Genomic DNA, 20,869 nt, shown 5'->3' with positions numbered 1-20,869 from the left:
AGCTTGTCAAGCTTTACAAGTTTAAATTTCTCAGCATATTCCGGATAGAAACTCTGCTTCTTGATCTCTATTAAAGTCTCTGCGAATCAAAAAGCAACAGTGCATGATCGACGAAAATATTCGTCCAAACAACGATTAATAGCGATCAAGCTATCATCCTTCTTGAAGTTGAGAATAAATTCACAGTTAGTGTAACCATATTTGCACCTATGTTTCAGGATCCCTTTATAACTGCTGAACCATTGGTAATATTATATATACTTTATATTTCCTTAAATAAAAACCCATCATGTATAGTGTCCATCAACCCGAGCATCTAAAACCAAAGGAAACAGTACTTGGCGGCACCACCACTCGAGGAGGCGGCAATGGAGGTTACGTGTGAAATTGGCGTGCATAACTGGTAGATGAAATCTCCACTATGCTAGCGAGATCAAGTGCCGATAAAATTAAGTAGATACCGAAATAAACAATGATAATCAACTCCTGATATAAGAAACTACAAAAATATAACTGCCCTTCCAGGAAAATTTCGTAAAATATACGAATGTTGAAAAGAAACCAAGACACATGGTAAATGTTTACGATGGCGTATATCATCCAGGTTGCAGTCTAAGTTGAACAGGCCTATTCTGACTGTATGGATAATGAATAAGAGACGTACCCGTTAAAAGCGCGGGATAATAGAATTTACACGTAAGTTGAACTACTACCCCCAATTTTCTTAGGGTGCATCGACTCTGATTATAAGTGGCTGGTGGAGGTTTCGAGCAGAATCATCAACAATGGGTAATTGTGGTGACACGAAATCGGTCTCTATGTCTTTGTTTTCAGCCAATGCGTTCTCTAATGCAGCTTTGGCGACTCTTGTAACACAAATCATCAGCACAACTACACTCGATGTAAAACAAGAATTATTAAGTGAAATTCTGAACTCAAATGCAAGGTAAAATGCAAAAAAAATAATTACTAAAAGCTTACCAGATACAGCAAGGCCCAACACAATATATGCCTGCATTTAGGAAAAGGTAATTAGTAGTACACTGCTGAATCAGTCTTGGACAAAAAACTAACTAGATCTAAATTAACCCAGAGAGAACAAGAACACAACATGAAAAAGCTCTAACCCAACGAGTTTTTGAAAATTCATTCCATCCATGCGTTACATCTGAAAGATCCTTCAAAGTTGTTCCAACATATACCAATGCAAGAGTAATTGGCTGCACATAGAACATGAAATTGCTTTCAACAAATTATAGGCAAACCGCAAATACATGAGAAAACATTTGGCTTTCCAAGGTACATGAAAAAATGAAAATGCAAATATTATTCAAGAAACTTCGTACCATCATGCCCAACCATGAAGCTAGCATGTAATGAGCAATGGGGACAGGAGTCACCGATAAGAGGTAGTTCAACATGTTGAATGGGAGCAAAGGAACAAGTCGGAGCAGTAATACAATCTGTTTAGACAAAAGAGATAGTTGCGCACAACTGCATTATTATATTAAATAATAAATCCTGGAGATCATTCTTATAATCCCCCATCCAATTGTGCTAACGTATTTGAAAAGAAATTCAATGGACTCATTCAGCCTTTTGGACTAATCATTTTTTATAGACAGAGACAGATATAAAGTAATTGCCCATGGACCTCGATATGTGAAATCTCGCATTCGCTAGTACAGGTGCGTGGGCCAGGGATGTCACACATCTTTTTGTATCAACAATAAGCCAGCACTAACATCCGAAAATAAACATGACATTGAAGACACAAAACCTTAAATCCAGATTTTTGAATGGCGATAGCAACTGCATCGAACTGGGGATAGTCTTTTAGCTTGGATATAACAAATGATCTGCCTATCTGTTCATGGTTGGAAAGAGAGAACAATAGCAATAAATAGAGATGTTTTCAATTCGTCACGTCATTTAGAACCTAGATCTGTTATCTCAGAACTTGGGAAACATGAACCAACCGAACATAAAAACTTACTGTTCGCCCAACAAGAAAAGCGGCACCAGCACCTATTGTGGCACCAATAGAATCAGCAACAAAACCCACAGGCAAGCCGAATAGATATCCACCACCCAGCTGAATGAGATAACAAGTACCAAAAATATTGCTTAGCGAGCAAACTTATTTTATCCATAAATCAAAGGATAGTAGGCAAGTACGGATCATGCTTGCTATATATGAAAAATAATCTGAGAAATATTTATAGAAACAACAGCTCGGAATAGAGAAAATATCTGGCATGGTTTAAGAATTGCTATAATTTAAACAAGAAAATCAATGGAAGGCAACAGAACGTGGATATGAGGTATCAATGTATTATATAAACAACATCAAGCAATATTTATTGAAGTATTCCCTTCGCATTTCTAGGAAAGAATGTTTGCTCGACTGTGAAAATGGAACCATTATGTCAATATAATGCTTATACAACTAGAAAAGGGCATAAGTTACAGGAAACATGTAGAGCGAAGCAATAAAAATATGGTAATGGGTGTCAACTAATAATGGAAACAAATTTTTTCTTATTTTCATTTCATGATCCATTATACCCAAGAACAACAACCACCACTCATCCGCCATGAACTCAAATATGAAAAATAAGCCACCAGATAGAAGGTAGTAGAATTCTTACCGTAAGAACAGAAGCAGGTACTGCCAATACTGTTAAAGGAATGTATGCAACAGCTCTGCAAATTTCAGTATCCATGTGTAACTCAAAAAAATTGTTGGCAATAAATATTTATATAGTGTTCAATCAAATTAATCAGTATATTTACAACCACGGATTAAGTTCAAATTTGTTGGCACCTAAAACACCAAAAAATCCTTGTCCGAAAATGTGAACAAGAATCCTCAAACAAAAGCCAACATTGATGTATTATAAAAACAAAAGTAACAGATTTTTACAACTACGGGGTCCAAGGATGAGGGAGAGAAGAGCAGGTCACTAATATTCTTCAGAGTTCAGACAACTTGACAAAGATTTGAGCATTCCAAAGACAAGGTGATTGCAGATGAAACTTTGTCCTCCAAGTTAAATTGAAAGAATATTCCTTGAAATTCAATCCCTCATCATAATAATTTCAAATGTTTGTTTAAAGTACCAAATGACATCAGTAGAGTAGAACAGACATTTCTTGCATCGAAGTGTCCCAGAGGAATCAACTCTTATTCTTAAAGTATTCGAAGAAATTAAAAGAGTATGCCAACAAAGTGGTTGGAGCCAAAATATCTGTTATCATTCTTATTTTATAAATGCGAAAAATCACATGTATACTCCACATAACACACTGTAATTTACATAAAATTGTACTAAATATGGAATTGCGTTCTCGACTCTCCCGTTCCACTGCTAAAAATTGTTGTTGCAAACCATTAGATTTTAACTTGTGGTTCGCTATTTTTCTGACATGTGGCATGCATGCTACAATTTAACCAAGGAAAAATATATGAACTGTACTTACAGCACTAGAGGACCCCAAGGGCCAAGATCGTGCTCTATCCATACTAAGAAATCCTTCAGCATCTGGAGAATATAAATTAAATAACAAGGTAACTAATTATGTTATAAACATAGAAACATATAACAATGTGAGGTCTGCCAGAATAGTGGTCTCAGGCCTTTCAGTGATTTATCTATTTTGTCCAAACAATATATATAGCAAACAATATGATTATGGTACTAAAATAGAGTAATCACATGTATAGTTCAATAATCATCACATTCCTAGTCTGGAAAAACATATTTCCACTTTAATCATCACAATGATGCGCTACGAAACAAAGTGCAAGTTTCTTAGTAATATTTTATCTACTTTCCATGTTTATAAATAATTCATCACAAGAAATGCACCAGAGGTTCAAAAAGGCCAAACATGTTCAATAATGGTCGGCCGAGTCATCTTAACCGGAGTTCAGAGAGTTTGTACATACACCACATTGCTCCTTTGGATGACAAGCTTCTATATAACTAATGAAAACAGGTTAATACTTATTTCAATTAAGAAAAGGGAATAACCCAAGTATGGATGATTATAATTCAATTATTTTAAGACATGGTAGCTCTAGAGAATGTGTATCAACCTTCCTAGATTAACTTCAAACTTACGCACAAGCATTTCTATAAAACTCAGTTGTGACTTGTGTGGCATTGATAAGTTATGTCTAAATGCCACAAAGATGATTTTTTGCCCATTAAGCAACTTAGGCACGTTATCATGATCTAACACTCCAGAGAACACTAACAAAACACAGTTACTTCACTCAAGTATCATTATGATCAGAATTACCACATCCAATTTCAATCAAATAAGACGCCAAAGAACAAGAAAAAGAAAAACAGCATTATAGAACACTTAGGAAGAGTCTACATAAAGAATTACCCATTATATAAAATCACCGATCACAGTGCAGGAAAACTACAAAAAAAATTCAAGGGAAAAGAAATGGACCCAGAAGACAAAATCCAACCTTTTCAATAGGGAGAGTGAAGCAAGCGATGACAATACCCGAAATCAGCAGTAAAAGCAAAGAAATCTTGAGAAACGAAACCCAACTGACTTTGAAACCCATCGTTATCGAATGTGGGGAGAAGAACAAGAGTTTCTTTCTCCAGGGCCTGCACTCTTCTTCTTCTGGGTCCTCTGGTAAAGCTTGCTTCAATGACAAGCGAGACCTCAAATTCAATCCCCCAAAATTTGCCAGATTTGATACGAAAGAAATGAAATAAAAAAATTTAAAGGGATTTGCAAACGTATCGAAGCATTAGCCCGATCAATCAAGAGATCGAACGGATTTTTCACACGTTATTGTTCTTGCTTCTGTTGGGGAAATGGGTTTCTGAATTTGAAGGGAAAAAGAGATTCTGGTAGCTCAAACAATTTTTCTTAGCTACTAAGACACGATTGCCCTGAAAATGGAAATGTAAGCCTCAACAGATTCACGTTATCACCATGTTTCTTTCGGTTATTTGTGTCGGTTCCTCATCGGAAGGAAATTATATTTATTTTTTAACTAAATGATATATGATTATTTTTTAATCAATTTAAAAGATAAATTATGTTTCAATATATATAAGTTAAAACTAATTTATATTATTTATTTATGAATAGGTATTTGATGAGACGGTCTCAAGTCGACAAATCTAAACAAATAAAACTCTCTCTCAAAAAATCTAATCTTTGTTTCATCTTATCATCTTCAATGTTTTGCTTTTCAAACTCACTTTGCATTAATCGATTTAGACTTTGTGATCATCTCAATAGATATTTGAAGTGGAGACGGAGATGAGAATTTAATATTCGTGGGATCGGAAATGAGCATTCTCCCATTAGATGGAACCAGATAATTGGAGACGGATATGATGATGCCAAATCCGCCCCGCCCCTCTACATTGTCATTCATAGTTACCACTATTTGGGTTCAAATATGTGGGACTATTAGACCAATTTTCTTACTGTTGTGTCTTATATTATTCGGTTCGACCAATTATGATATGATATTTATCCTATTTTACGGCTCATATGGTCAACTAGATCGTTCAACAACTTAACATATTGACTCAATCTACTATGAGAACTTTTCAGGATGTCGGTCACATATCACAATACTTCTCTCACTCAAACATTTTAACATAAATTGTTTTTTAAAAGTGAGCTAACAAGGATAAATGGGTTTTATCTCATTTTGTCCAAGAAAGACAAAAAGGGGGAGATTAAAGGGAAATAATATTGTCGAGTTTGATAGAATTATAGAATTAAATTATTTTCCTAACTATATCCTTTCGAACTGATTTAATTTAAGTATGATAATATTATGTGATTTTGTCTTTCTTAAGATAATGAGATAATTGAAGCAAATATATTTAAGCATATTGTTGACATATTGAGATATTATATTTATGTTAATGATTTGATGAGATATGGTATCAATGTTTAAATAGAGTTTATTTCTAATTAGACTCTTATCTTCCCTTGTTTAATAGGTTTCCTTATGTGATAAGACTCTCATCTATAAAAAGAAGATCAAGAACTTTGTAGGGTTCGCCGTTTTTCAATTCAACATAATACACGCACTTTGCACGTTCAGAATTTCAGAGAATATCACTGTCAACGTTGCTGCTGCCTTAAAGACTGTCGATAGCTAGTGTTGCCGTGAATGTTGGGAACATCTTCAGACAACATCTGGAAAGAAGTTGGCCGAAGATTGCTTCTCTTGGATCTACTGTTTGGCAACACGTTTTTGCTTTCTTGTTTTAGTTTTATTCTGGTTATTTGTTTTAGAAAGCATTTGTTTTCTCAACTTGTTGAGGAAATTGATTTTAGTGAGAATCACTAGTGATAGGTTTTTGTGTAAACGATTTGGTTTTTCTAGTGATTAATTTTTGCCATAAGGCACCGCACAAGTATTTATACTTGTGCATATTTAATCTCGTTCATTCTTTATTTAAAGTTAATTTGTGTTATAAAAGTTAATATTCCGCTGCATGTAGGTGTTGTCTAAGATGTTGTAACATCTGGAACAATATTTAATTCTGATAAAACACAAATTCTCTGTTTCACATCCTATACTGATATTGTTACTATTTTTGATAAATGTCGGACAAAATAATCCTAACAAGTGGTATCAAAGCCTACTCTTGATATACTAGGTGCTGATTCTGTTTTTTTTTTCTTTTGTTTTGTTTGACAGAAAATAACTAATGGACATCTCGTTCGCAAGCGCGGCACTTCGACCACCAGTACTCGATGACACTAATTACAGCCTATGGAAGGTTAAGATAAGATACTACATAAAATCTCTAGATGAACGGGCATGACAGCGTGTCATCAATGGATGGACTCCACCAGTCATGATAGATCAAGAAGGTGACAAACGGCCAAAGCCTGAAACTGACTGGACTGCTGATGAAGTGCAAAATTCAAACCATAATTCAAAGGCTTTGAATGCTATATTCACATCGGTTGACATGAACATGTTTAGTTTAATCACAAACTGTACTTCGGCTAAAAGTGCATGGGATATCCTCCAAAATCACTGTGAAGGGTCTGAGAATGTGCGACGAACCAGATTTAGGATGCTTACTTCAAAATTCGAGATGATGAGGATAGAAGAATCTGAGAACATACTCGAGTACGATCGCCGCCTACGGGAAATTGCTAGTGAGGCATTCAGTGTTGGAGAATCTATCTCCAATGAGCGTCTAGTTAGCAAAGTCATCTGTTCTCTGCCTGAAAGGTTCAACATAAAAATTTGTGCAATAGATGAGGCTAAGGACACTTCTAAAATGGCACTGGAAGATCTTATCAGTTCATTACGTACCTTCGAGATGAATCTGGATATGCAGAAGAAGGATAAAGAGAAGACAATCGCACTCCAAGCTTCATATGACTCCTATAATGAACTCCTTCAAATATCTCAAGCAGTCAATGATTCTGATCTCTGCGAGGATTCTATCTCCTTTATCACAAAAAAAATCGGTGACTACTTGAAAAGGATCCGAGAGCCCTCCTGCATCCGAAAAATCACAAAAATATTCTGTCAAGCAACAATTTCAACCAAGAAATGAAGGTAAGGGACTATACAATTCAAAAAGGTATGATTCGGTGCAATGTAGAGAATGTAAGGGATTTGGACATTATGCTAATGAATGTGCTAACCGATTACGAAAGAACAAAGGCTACAATGTGTCACTAAGCGATAAAGAATCCGATGCTGAAGAGAAATCCACTGATGAAGAAAATCAAACCTCCTTGACTGCACTATTGACAGAAAATCGCAGACGGCAAGTAAATCCTTTAGGTGTTGCCCTAGGTGTTGCCACACCTGGCCGCAACATCTGCAAAAACTTGCTATGTTTGAAATCCACAACCTCTGAAAATTTGAGTGGAGATGATAAATCAGAAGCTGATGATGAAGAAATCACTCTTGAGAGTGTGCAAAAACTTTATGAAGAGTTGTTTGAATATTGGACCAGAAGAAACAAGTTGAACTCAAGTCTTATGAAAGAGAACACTGATCTAAAAGCCGTGGTTGCTAAACTTGAGGTAATCCTAAGCAAAAAGGATTTGGAACTTGGAAATATCAAAGAAGAACTTCCAAAGGCAACTGAAACCTTGTTCAAGTTTAATTCGAGCACACCAAAGCTTGAAACCATTCTTTCAATAGGAAGAGATGACAAGAAGGGTTTGGGATTCAAAGACAGTGTGTATGAAACTGGTGAGTCTTCAAAATCCATTGTCTTTGTGAAAGGAAAGACTGAAACATTCACACCATCACAGCCTACGCCTTCAATGAAAAGCCTTACTCCTGAAAGACAATCCACTGCACATGTTCTTAAGAAGAGAAAAAGAAAGTATGTATGTCATTACTGCTTTAAGCCCGGACATATCAGGCCATATTGTTTTAAACTCAGGGAAGACCGCATGAACCGAAAGTCAAGCCGAATGTTGCCTCAAATGTGGCACAACACTTTCTGCAACACCTCCCACCATCAACCTACAGTAAGACAAATTTGGGTCCCAAAGGTAAAAATTCACTGTATTGTTGTTTAGACCTCGTTGAAAACTAATACTGCAGGTCACTGGTACTTTGATAGTGGAAGCTCACGCCACATTACGGGTTCTAAAGAACATCTAATCGACTATGTTGAACAAAAGTGTGGTAAAGTGACCTATGGAGTGGGAGCAAAAGGAAAAATTGTAGGAAAGAGTCCACTGAATATTGAAGGACTACCAAGGCTTCACAATGTGCTCCATGTTGAAGAATTGAATTCAAACTTGATAAGCATAAGTCAATTATGTGATGATAATTTGCTAGTTAAATTTGATAAACATAATTGTGAAGTCTTTGATGAATCAAATGTGTGTATTATGACAGGCACAAGATCCTCAGATAATTGCTATCAAATAAGTGAGGAACTTTCATGCAAGCATGTGCAAATTACCGAACTTGATCTTTGGCACAGAAAACTCGAACATGCAAATTTTAAAACCTTGAAGAACCTGAGTAAGTACAATGCAGTAAACGGTATGCCTAAGCTTTCTTCTGGTATACCATATGTTTGTGGGGATTGTCAGAAGGGTAAACAGACCCACGTGTCGCATCCAGTGTTGCCAACACCTGGGACAACACGATGTCTGGAATTGCTACACATGGATCTTATGGGTCCTATGGAAGTTGAGAGCCTCAGAGGTAAGAAATACTCTGTTGTGTGTATTGATGACTTTTCACGTTTTTCATGGGTTAATTTTATTAAAAAGAAGTCAGATACTTTCGATGTATTCAAAAATTTGATCACAAGAATCACCAACTTCCACAGTCTGAAGGTAAGAAGGATCAGAACTTATCACGGTAAAGAATTTGAAAATCTTTCATTCTCATCCTTTTGTGACAGGAAAGGTATTTCTCATGAATTTTCAGCACCAAAAACACCACAACAAAATGGAATTGCCGAACGTAAGAACATGACTTTGCAAGAAATGGCGAGAGTGATGCTAACTTCAAAGAACATTGCAAAGCGTTTTTGGGCAGAAGCCCTTAACACGACATGTCATATTTCAAACAGGGTGTATTTAAGGAGTGGATCAACCATGACTTCTTATGAAATATTTATGGGAAAGAAGCCTAATCTTAAATATTTTCACATTTTTGGCTGTGTGTGTTACACCTTGAATGACAGGGATCAACTTGCTAAGTTTGATTCCAAGAGTGATAAGTGTCTGTTTCTCGGTTATGCTACTAATAGCTGTGCTTATCGTATGTTTAATCTAAGAACAAGGACTATTATGGAATCAATTAATGTTGTTTTTTATGACTGTGCAGATCTTAAGAAGAAAACTGCTGAAGATGATGTTGAAGATCTTTTGGAGACTCAAACACCACTGGAAAAGCCAGATGTTGCAACATCTGGCACGACATGTGACACTGAAGTCAAGAATCACAAGAAGATGCTTACAACAATAATGAGGTAGTAGATGATGAACCGTTTATTCCAAGCAAAATCCAAAAGAACCATCCATCATCTCAAATCATCGGAGGAATGAGTGAAGATGTCCAGACCAGGAAGAAGGATAAAGTTGACTACCGAAAAATGGTTGGACTTGTGTGCATGAGTACCATGTACTCGCAAGTTAGATTTTCATGCTTTGTGTCTCAAACTGAGCCTAAAAATGTTATGTAAGCATTAAAAGATGAATTTTGGACTAATGCTATGCATGATGAGCTTGAAGAGTTTGTTCGAAATGATGTGTGGATTCTAGTTCCACCCCCTGACCGTGGCAATGTTATTAGAACAAGGTGGGTTTTTAAAAATAAAACTGATGAGTCAGGAAACATCATTCGAAATAAAGCACGGTTGGTTGCTCAAGGGTACACACAGGTTGAGGGGGTTGATTTTGATGAGACCTTTGCTCTTGTTGCCCGCATTGAGTCAATTCGACTCTTGCTTGCCATTGCATGCTACATGAAAATAAAATTGTTTCAAATGGACGTCAAAAGTGCCTTCTTGAATGGGTTCTTGAGTGAAGAAGTACATGTGAGACAGCCTAAAGGATTCGAGGATCCACATATCCGAATCATGTGTACAAGTTGAAAAAAGCTCTCTATGGCTTGAAACAAGCACCCCGTGCATGGTATGGGAGATTGACTGACTATCTTCTTGACATTGGACTTACATGAGGTGAGGTAGATAAAACACTTTTCATTCAAAAGGCTCAAGGTGAGATTCTTATCTGTCAGATCTATGTCGATGATATAATCTTTGGTTCTTCATCACAAAAGCATGTTAATGATTTTGTTGAGTGCATGTCATCTACATTTGAAATGAGTATGGTTGGTGAGATAAATTTATTTCTTGTTTGCAAATTAAACAAATGTATGACGACATCTTTTTGTGCCAAAGCAAGTATGATAAAAATTTGATTAAGAAATTTGCAAATGAAAACACTAAGCACATGAAAACACCTATGGGATCAAATGAGAAATTATCCAAAGATGTTGCAGCCGAAGATGTTGACAACACTCTTTACCGTAGCATCATCGGAAGTCTTATATACTTGACGGCTAGCCGCTCTGACATCATGTTTAGTGTTTGCTTATGTTCTAGATATCAATCCAATCTTAAACCTCTCATTTGAAAGCTGTTAAACGTATTTTACGTTACATAGCAGGAACAACTGAATTAGGATCATGGTATACACACGAAACCAACTCAAACCTAGTAGGATTTTCTGATGCTGATTGGGCTGAGGACTTAGATGATAGAAAAAGCACTTCTGGGGGCTATTTTTATCTTGGGAATAATTTAATTTCTTGGCATAGTTGAAAACAGAATTGTGTTTCACTTTTCACTGCTGAATCAGAATATGTGGCAGCTGGAAATGCGTGCACCCAACTCTTGTGGATAAATCAAATGATAGAAGATTATGGGCTTAAAAGTGAATATTAGTAGTGTATTGTGATAATTCTAGTGCAATTAACATTTCAAAAAATCCAGTACAACACTCTCGAACAAAGCACATTGACATAAGACATCATTTTATTCGAGATCTTGTAGAGAAATGATTGATCCGAATGGATTTTGTTGATACACATAACCAACTGGCCAACATATTCACCAAAGCATTGGACTTTGAGAGATTTTCCAACCTTCGGAAATCTCTCAGCATGTGTTCTGTCTAATTATACATGGATGTTGTCTCAGATGCTATAACATCTCGGACAACATCTCATTTGCATATACATTTCTAGGACTTAGACATTCTGCATAGGATTCATAGTTGAAAACCAAAATAATGGATTGAATAAGTGTAGTGACCCGTTCCAGAATCACCTACTAATCAAGAACTAAGCATGCGATTAACTTAATTAATAATAATCAGAGATAATTGCGGAAAAGGCCAACAAACGATAGTTATACAACCCCATCGAAAATCAATAACGACTCAGAATGAAAAGAAAGTATACGGTACAACCATAACGAAATAGAATAGTACTGAAAACTAAACCAACCAGATACTCACTGTCCTCCTCCTGCTCTTCCCGAGCCATCCAACCTGAGCCCTGCCCCGTGGGAATGGGGTGTCCAAGATAAACAAAACCGAGGACGTGAGCGATAAGAACGCCCAGTACAAAAGCATGAGTATACAAGCCTATATGAAATGCACATGCTATGATATGATACCCGGGTAGTCAAGAAACAGGAGTAACAAAGGATCTCAAAATGCTCAGTCTAGAGGCGCCAAGTGGATAGTGCCGCGCGGTACTCCTCTGGGTCACTGCATCCACTACAAGAACAGACGTGGACCAAAAATGTCCCGGATCACCGAAGCCCTCCCGACCCGTCGGCCACTGTGTACTCTCGGTGTCCATGCGTCCACAAGACAAGACAGGGCTGAGCGGCCCCACAAGATATAGCTTATCTCGAAAGAGATACAGCTCAACAGTAAAGGCTATCTCGAAGGAGATACGGCTCAACATGAAATGCAACATGCAGTAATAAACGTGACATAATAGCATGCATCATATGACATATATCAATGCACCACATAATCATGCAACACATATAAGGATGTATACTCGACCAGGATATCTCGGATAGTACTTTCGTACCTCTATCTCAGCAAGCCTAGCCTTACGCAACACCGCTAATCAGGTCTAGAACAAGCCTACGCATCAAAAGCATACCCAATGAACAATACTACCATGCTCAACTAGCAAAACCAGTACTCCCTAGTACTACCAAAGGTTTAGGGTTTACCTTCGTCCGTCGACAGCCCTTTGATGTCGATTGCCTCGTAACTCAGGCGTCACTACGCTACTAATCCTGGCAGCTCTTGGCTATCGCTCGACCAACAACTAACCCTAGAAACCTTCCAAACCTCTCAACTATGAGACACAACTTCAAGAACTTGCCATCCAAAATGAGGAATTCCGAGCACTATTTATAGGCTATGTTCGGATCCACCGAACCCACTTCGGAACGTCCGAACTCCCACGTGTCCATCGGCTCTTGACACCTCATGATCGGATCCACCGAACCTACACTTCGGAACGTCCGAACTCCCACGTGTCCATCGGCTCTTGACACCTCATGATCGGATCCACCGAACCTACACTTCGGAACGTCCGAACTCCCACGTGTCCATCGGCTCTTGACACCTCATGATCGGATCCAACGAACTCACTTCGGATCGTCCGAACTCTTCGGTGCTACCGAACCATCTTCGGTCCGTCCGATCATGACCACGGTCAAAATTACACATTAAACCTTCTTAATCACCATTAATCCGTTAATTACCCAATTTGGAATTCGGGCTACTACATTCTCCCCCCCTTAAAAAGATTTCGTCCTCGAAATCAGGCTTAGAGGATGAACAAAACGAAATAACAACATCGTTATTACATCTCAATTGTTGTTGAACACAACTGATCTAGAAAATCCCGAAAGACTCGATTCATCAGATCCATGAACACTGCTGGCGCATTCGTCAATCCAAATGGCATAACTAGAAACTCGTAATGCCCATATCGAGTACGAAATGCAGTCTTGAAAATATCATCATCTCTAACTCTCATCTGATGATAACCCGATCGCAAGTCAATCTTGGAGTAAACAGAGGTACCCTGAAGCTGATCGAACAAATCATCGATACGAGGTAATGGATACTTGTTTTTTGATCGTCACTCGATTCAGCTGGCGATAATCAATGCACAATCGCATAGATCCATCTTTCTTCTTGACAAACAAGACTGGAGCTCCCCAAGGTGAAACACTCGGGCGAATATAACCTTTATCAAGAAGATCCTGTAATTGCTGCTTCAATTCTCTCATCTCTGACGGAGCAAGACGATAGGGGGCACGAGAAATCGGTGCAGTCTCTGGCATTAACTCAATGCCAAATTCCACCTCTCTAACCGGAGGAAAACCAGGAATCTCATCTGGGAAAACATCAGGAAATTCACAAACCACTGGAATATCATCTATACCAACACTACCTGTGGAGGAATCAATCGCATAGATGAGAGGAAAACCAGGAATCTCATCTGGGAAAACATCAGGAAATTCACAAACCACTGGAATATCATCTATACCAACACTACCTGTGGAGGAATCAATCGCATAGATGAGGTAGCCTTCCCCGCCCGCCTCTAAAGCACGACAGGCTTTCAGAGCAGATACCACTGGCATCGGAGGTCGCGCTCCCTCGCCATAGAAAAACCAACTAGAGCTCTCAGTCGTACGAAACTGAACAAGCTTCTGGTAACAATCCACGGTAGCTCGGTAGGTAGTCAATAGGTCTATACCTAGAATACAATCAAAATCTTCCATCTCTAGGATCATGAGATTCGCAATCAATTCGTTACCCTCAAAATCTAAGGAACAACCCATCACTAGACGCTTTGCTAACACCGAATGACCCATCGGGGTAGAAACAGAAAGAATGACGTCTAGAGAAACATACGGTAACTTATGACGCTTAACAAATCGTGCAGAAATGAATATGATGCTCCGCTATCAATAAGAACAAAAGCAGGAATACCGCATAAACGAAAAGTACCTGCTATGACTCTCTCTGTCTCATCTGCAGCCTGATCCTGGTTCAGCGCAAAAACCTGACCTTGGGCACGAGGTCGAAGATTTGAACTACCCACTGCCTGACCCTGCCTCCTCTGCTGAACAGTCGTCTGAGATCCGGAACCAGATCCTGCTCCACCTCGCAACTGAGGACAATTTTTCTTGAGATGACCCATCTCTCCGCACTGAAAACAAGCTCCCGCGGCTGATCGGCATTGCTCCGATGGATGGTTCTTCCCACAATGCACACAAGAAACCTTATTCTTATCAAAGCGGAAAACACTGCTAGACCGTGATCCAGATCCAGAAGAAGAAGAACCAGATTTCTTGAAAGACTGAGATCGAGGGCTCAAAGTACTCGGAGGTCTAGAAGAAAGAATAGCCCTACCACGCTGGAGACTGATCTCTGCCTGGCGACACCGGTTCACTAATCCATCATACGAAGTAGGATTATCACAGACAGTGACTCGATCAAAAATCTCCTGGTTAAGACCCTGGAGGAAATGGTCATACTTGGCCTCAGAACTGCCACTGATATGAGGGGCAAAGGGTAACAACTCGAAGAACTTCTGCTGATATTCATCAACAGACATACTCCCCTGCTTAAGATTCAGGAGCTCAATCGTCTTTGCCTGGCGAAGGGCTGGAGGAAAATACAGCTGCATGAAAGCTGCACGGAAATCGGCCCAAGTCACCCTACCCTGAGACTGGACTATCGGCGCAGAAGTCGATCGCCACCACTTGCGCGCACGGCCCTCGAGAAGAAAACTAAGGGTCTCCATCCTCTGCTCCTCGGTGCACTGGAATGCACGGAAACAACTCTCCATGCGCTCTAACCAATCCTCAGCATCATCGGGAGTCTCACCGCCGACTAAAGGCTTAGGCCCCATCTGAATGAAACGGTGCAAATCAAAACGCCTAGGACCATCCCGACGATGACGATGTTCACTATGACGCCTACGATCGTCCTGGTCACCCCAACGACCTACACTTCCCTGACTACTCTCATCACCAAAGTGGTCAGCCATCGCTACAAGATAGAATAGGGAAAATGGTAAAATGGTCCACGAAAAATCCCAAAACAGAATCTATATCCCAAAATCGTAAGCATGCTGTGATACCATAAATGTAGTGACCCGTTCCAGAATCACCTACTAATCAAGAACTAAGCATGCGATTAACTTAATTAATAATAATCAGAGATAATTGCGGAAAAGGCCAACAAACGATAGTTATACAACCCCATCGAAAATCAATAACGACTCAGAATGAAAAGAAAGTATACGGTACAACCATAACGAAATAGAATAGTACTGAAAACTAAACCAACCAGATACTCACTGTCCTCCTCCTGCTCTTCCCGAGCCATCCAACCTGAGCCCTGCCCCGTGGGAATGGGGTGTCCAAGATAAACAAAACCGAGGACGTGAGCGATAAGAACGCCCAGTACAAAAGCATGAGTATACAAGCCTATATGAAATGCACATGCTATGATATGATACCCGGGTAGTCAAGAAACAGGAGTAACAAAGGATCTCAAAATGCTCAGTCTAGAGGCGCCAAGTGGATAGTGCCGCGCGGTACTCCTCTGGGTCACTGCATCCACTACAAGAACAGACGTGGACCAAAAATGTCCCGGATCACCGAAGCCCTCCCGACCCGTCGGCCACTGTGTACTCTCGGTGTCCATGCGTCCACAAGACAAGACAGGGCTGAGCGGCCCCACAAGATATAGCTTATCTCGAAAGAGATACAGCTCAACAGTAAAGGCTATCTCGAAGGAGATACGGCTCAACATGAAATGCAACATGCAGTAATAAACGTGACATAATAGCATGCATCATATGACATATATCAATGCACCACATAATCATGCAACACATATAAGGATGTATACTCGACCAGGATATCTCGGATAGTACTTTCGTACCTCTATCACAGCAAGCCTAGCCTTACGCAACACCGCTAATCAGGTCTAGAACAAGCCTACGCATCAAAAGCATACCCAATGAACAATACTACCATGCTCAACTAGCAAAACCAGTACTCCCTAGTACTACCAAAGGTTTAGGGTTTACCTTCGTCCGTCGACAGCCCTTTGATGTCGATTGCCTCGTAACTCAGGCGTCACTACGCTACTAATCCTGGCAGCTCTTGGCTATCGCTCGACCAACAACTAACCCTAGAAACCTTCCAAACCTCTCAACTATGAGACACAACTTCAAGAACTTGCCATCCAAAATGAGGAATTCCGAGCACTATTTATAGGCTATGTTCGGATCCACCGAACCCACTTCGGAACGTCCGAACTCCCACGTGTCCATCGGCTCTTGACACCTCATGATCGGATCCACCGAACCTACACTTCGGAACGTCCGAACTCCCACGTGTCCATCGGCTCTTGACACCTCATGATCGGATCCACCGAACCTACACTTCGGAACGTCCGAACTCCCACGTGTCCATCGGCTCTTGACACCTCATGATCGGATCCAACGAACTCACTTCGGATCGTCCGAACTCTTCGGTGCTACCGAACCATCTTCGGTCCGTCCGATCATGACCACGGTCAAAATTACACATTAAACCTTCTTAATCACCATTAATCCGTTAATTACCCAATTTGGAATTCGGGCTACTACAATAAGTATTTCAAGGTATCAACACTTGGAAATTTTTCTAATATTCAAGATGAGAAGAATCAATTCAGAAGAACAAAATCACAGAAATAATTACGTGACAGTTCGCGGTGCTTAATAAATTGTATGTAACTTTAATATATTACTCTATATTTCTTCATAATATAACTAAAAATGATATTTTTTAGTGAAAAATAATATTTTAGATATAAAAATAATATTTTTCATTAGTCAAATATTTTTCACTCTAAAAAACATTATTTACACACTATTTTTTCATAAATATATAACAAATATGATATTTTTTAGTAGTAAAAAATATTTTGGACATAAAAAATAATATTTTTCATAAGACGGATCTTCGCAAAAATCTACTGAAACCAAACCAAACTAAATCATCGGTCCGGAATGGTTTTTACTCAATCATGATTTGGATCGATTTTAAAATCAATCAAACTGAACAAATTAGTTTGATTCAAAACTTTGATTTAAAAAAAATTAGAACTAAACCAATTTTTGTAACACAAAAAACTCTCATAATATGGTTTCATTAATCAATCTCATGATACAGTTTTGATCTTTTGAACACTCACTGCAGATATATATGTGAACATCATTCATATATATATATATATATATATATATATATATATATATATATATATATATATTATTAAGTGTGGGCAAAAACTTGTGTGAGACGGTCTCACGGATCATATTTGTGAGACGGGTCTCTTATTTGAGTCACCCATGAAAAAATATTACTTTTTATGCTAAGAGTATTAATTTTTATTGTGAATATGGGTAGGGTTGATCCGTCTCACAGATTATGATCCGTGAAACGGTCTCACATGAGTCACACTCTTAAGTGTGAGACTCTTACAATAACTACTTTGATAATATCAAAATATTTAGTTTCATAATTACTTTTCTTAACTTACTAGAAACTTTCTCAAGTCACTTATTCATATTTTGCATAAAAAAAAATCTAAACAAATTTTTTCTTTTATATATAATTATTGGACTCAACAGCCCAACCATGCCTGGTACAGTTCCACGGAGACAAATTTAAAAACTCTATATACACATACTTTAGGTTATGAAATCTAGGGTTTCAAATGGCTCTGTTCTATTCAGCCTATAATCCTCAAATTTTAATCCCACAAATTCGAAAGCAGCAATCTTCAATTGCCATATCATTTCCATCGAGGAACCCATTTCCCACAAAACCCGTCTTTGGGATATGGAGAAGTCCAAATCTGAAAGCTGAAAATCCTTCAAGTTTGAGCTCTTCAATTGAGTTGGATAACGATGCTTCTTCAAGTTCCATAGTATTTGTTAAAGGTGATTTTTTAATTGAAAATTCCTTTTTTAGATGTAATGGGGGCGTGAAATTATTTGCTTGTTGTACCGTGATGAAATTGAGCTGAAAATTCTGCTTAGTAATTTTATCACGTGCTACTGCTGCATGTAGTTTCTTGAACTAGTGTGGTGCGGTTCCTTGTTTTGAAGAAAAATCTGAGTGAAAAATGGAATTTAATGTGATCCATATTTTAATTGCCTTATTTGTGCGTTTGAATGTATGTAACGATGTATTCCTATTCATATTATCCTGTTTACAGTTTGTTTCACTTGTAAAACATTTCGATTCTATATATATCCAATATGCAACGCAGTTCAATGGGTAGTATAATTTCCATTTTTGTCACCATGTGATGCCACCGAATGAGATGAAATGTGACAAATTGCATCTTTTTTAGCCATAAAAGGGAGTGGGTTGGTCTTTATTATTTGTATAGGTTCATTATTTTTTTTTGTATTATAATTCAAGAAAGCACTTCTATGTGATCCTAAATTTTTAGTGTTTTAGAATCTTAGTTTTACCACCTATCCAAAAATTTAGCTCCATTTGCATGGTTTTAAATGGTTATTATAGTTTCTAAAGTATCACTCGTGTACATTTGTGGGTTGCTTTTAGCAGTTGTGGCATATGGCTATGCAGTCAAGTAGACATACGTACAAATGTTGCAATCGAGATATTAAATCCCTTGCGTCATCGCCCCTAGTTTAGAATCTTAGTTTTACCACCTATATAATTTTTTTTATCCATTTTCATGGTTTTTGTTTTCTTCGTTTTAAATGGGTTCTTATGGTTCTTAATATATTGCTTGTGTAGATTTGTTGGTTGGCTTTAGTGGTTATTAAGGCAATATAAACATAATTTTAAGTATTGAAATTGGATGTTAAATTCCTTGCATGATGGCTCCTAGTCTACTGTGAAATCGAGACACTTATTTATTTGGAAAACGAAGTTCGAGAAAGTTGAGATAATTCGAAAGAAATTCTTATCATTGACCTTGTATTCCGTCTGAGCTTGCTGTGTAATTTGGTATCATAAATATTATGACTGCTTAAGCATGCAAATAGATTGATGTAGGATTAGCTCAATCAACCTCTGAGGAAGGGCTAAAGACGGTGTTTTCACAGTTCGGAGATGTCAGTCGAGGTACACTTTACTCCATATCTTGAGTACTTAGATATATTGCACATGTTACCAAGAAAATAAACTAAAAGGTTGACATGGTGACAGTAAAGGTGATTCTTGATAAGAAAACCAAGAAATCTCTGGGATTTGCTTATATCTGGTTTCTGAATGAAGAATCTGCAGAGACTGCGGTGGAAGAGATGAACGGCAAGGTATATGCATTCCTCTTTCTTGATTTGGCTAGTGTAGACAATATGAACTTCTCTGATTAATGATTCGGTGCTGCTTTGTCAGTTTTTCGAGGGAAAGTTTATATATGTGACAATTGCAAAGCCCGGATATTGCAAACCTCGTGTCAAGGCATCACGATACAAGTTTTAGCCAACTTAGTGTTTCATCCTAGTAAATTCCTAGAATCCTTAAAGCCAACTGAAAAAGGTGGATGGTTAGAAATCAACACTTGAATTGACAAGATCAACCCAAATTAAATTTTGCCTGTGTCATTGAATGTAATGTTACGTGCATGAGTGCATCTTATTTTTTATCCTGTTAGCTTTCGTTTATATCTGAGGGAAGTTTGAAGCTTGAACTTTGTGCACTTGTAGCCTTTTAAATCTGATATATGTATATGATAAAAAAAAACGAAAAACTGATGCATATATCAGGTTATGGTTAGTTACACACTGCGTACAATTGTTGGACTGAAGTATCGTAAATGTAAGTTACCTTAGTGAAATGCAAGTTTGTCATAAATCTTTACTTTTAGAACTTGATTGCATCAGTAAAATTAGTGATAAATGTGATAAGGGGTGCAACATGTCGAGTCGAGTTGAGTATCATATTATTCGTGCTTAAGTACCATACCACTCGAGCTCGACCCGATTTCAGTTTTTTCTACTCGAACTCGATCGAGTAATCAATTTCAAACTCATCATCGACTTGTGTATATGTCGAATTACTCGTGCTCATAAAGCTTGAAAGTCTTTCTAGCTTGTTAACAAAAAAGTTTAGAATTTAAACTTTAGGTGTGTATTGACAAAATATCTTTTAAATTTTATCTCTAAATAAAAATATATATAGTTACTCGAGTAGCTCGCGAGGTATCAGAGCAGAAACAGCTAAAACTCGAACTCAGACTTGAGTAAAGACTT

General features: G+C 38.1%; 2 protein-coding genes across 2 annotated transcripts; one reads left to right on the top strand and one right to left on the bottom strand.

Annotated features, from left to right (window-relative positions):
* Positions 1-492: 492 nt before the first annotated feature.
* On the bottom strand, positions 493-5,023 carry LOC140832978 (uncharacterized). Its single transcript, XM_073197317.1, has 9 exons — positions 4,490-5,023; positions 3,484-3,545; positions 2,652-2,706; positions 1,997-2,095; positions 1,781-1,867; positions 1,347-1,463; positions 1,128-1,220; positions 982-1,012; positions 493-891 (listed from the first exon to the last, which is right to left on the bottom strand). The coding sequence occupies exons 1-9, from the start codon at positions 4,589-4,591 to the stop codon at positions 725-727; spliced, it is 813 nt and encodes a 270-aa protein (XP_073053418.1). The 5' UTR covers positions 4,592-5,023; the 3' UTR covers positions 493-724.
* A 13,264-nt stretch (positions 5,024-18,287) lies between these two features.
* Positions 18,288-20,469, top strand: LOC140832977 (glycine-rich RNA-binding protein 4, mitochondrial-like). Its single transcript, XM_073197316.1, has 4 exons — positions 18,288-18,577; positions 19,671-19,739; positions 19,824-19,930; positions 20,013-20,469. The coding sequence occupies exons 1-4, from the start codon at positions 18,352-18,354 to the stop codon at positions 20,097-20,099; spliced, it is 489 nt and encodes a 162-aa protein (XP_073053417.1). The 5' UTR covers positions 18,288-18,351; the 3' UTR covers positions 20,100-20,469.
* The last annotated feature ends 400 nt before the right edge of the window (positions 20,470-20,869 follow it).

The sequence above is a fragment of the Primulina eburnea genome, chromosome 5 (genome assembly GCF_022965805.1).
Source record: "Primulina eburnea isolate SZY01 chromosome 5, ASM2296580v1, whole genome shotgun sequence".
In the NCBI taxonomy this organism is placed as follows: Eukaryota; Viridiplantae; Streptophyta; class Magnoliopsida; order Lamiales; family Gesneriaceae; genus Primulina; species Primulina eburnea.
The sequence above is the reverse complement of the archived record's forward strand: the minus strand, read 5'-3'. Positions and strand labels throughout refer to the sequence as shown.

Excerpts from the sequence above, each read along its gene's own strand:
- LOC140832977 (XM_073197316.1), top strand. The coding sequence starts at position 18,352 with ATGGCTCTGTTCTATTCAGCCTATAATCCTCAAATTTTAATCCCACAA. Across the intron at positions 18,578-19,670 it reads TTCCATAGTATTTGTTAAAG|GATTAGCTCAATCAACCTCT; the intron begins GTGATTTTTTAA and ends AGATTGATGTAG. Across the intron at positions 19,931-20,012 it reads TGGAAGAGATGAACGGCAAG|TTTTTCGAGGGAAAGTTTAT; the intron begins GTATATGCATTC and ends CTGCTTTGTCAG.
- LOC140832978 (XM_073197317.1), bottom strand. The coding sequence starts at position 4,591 with ATGGGTTTCAAAGTCAGTTGGGTTTCGTTTCTCAAGATTTCTTTGCTT. Across the intron at positions 3,546-4,489 it reads TCACTCTCCCTATTGAAAAG|ATGCTGAAGGATTTCTTAGT; the intron begins GTTGGATTTTGT and ends TATATTCTCCAG. Across the intron at positions 2,707-3,483 it reads CCTTGGGGTCCTCTAGTGCT|AGCTGTTGCATACATTCCTT; the intron begins GTAAGTACAGTT and ends TGAAATTTGCAG.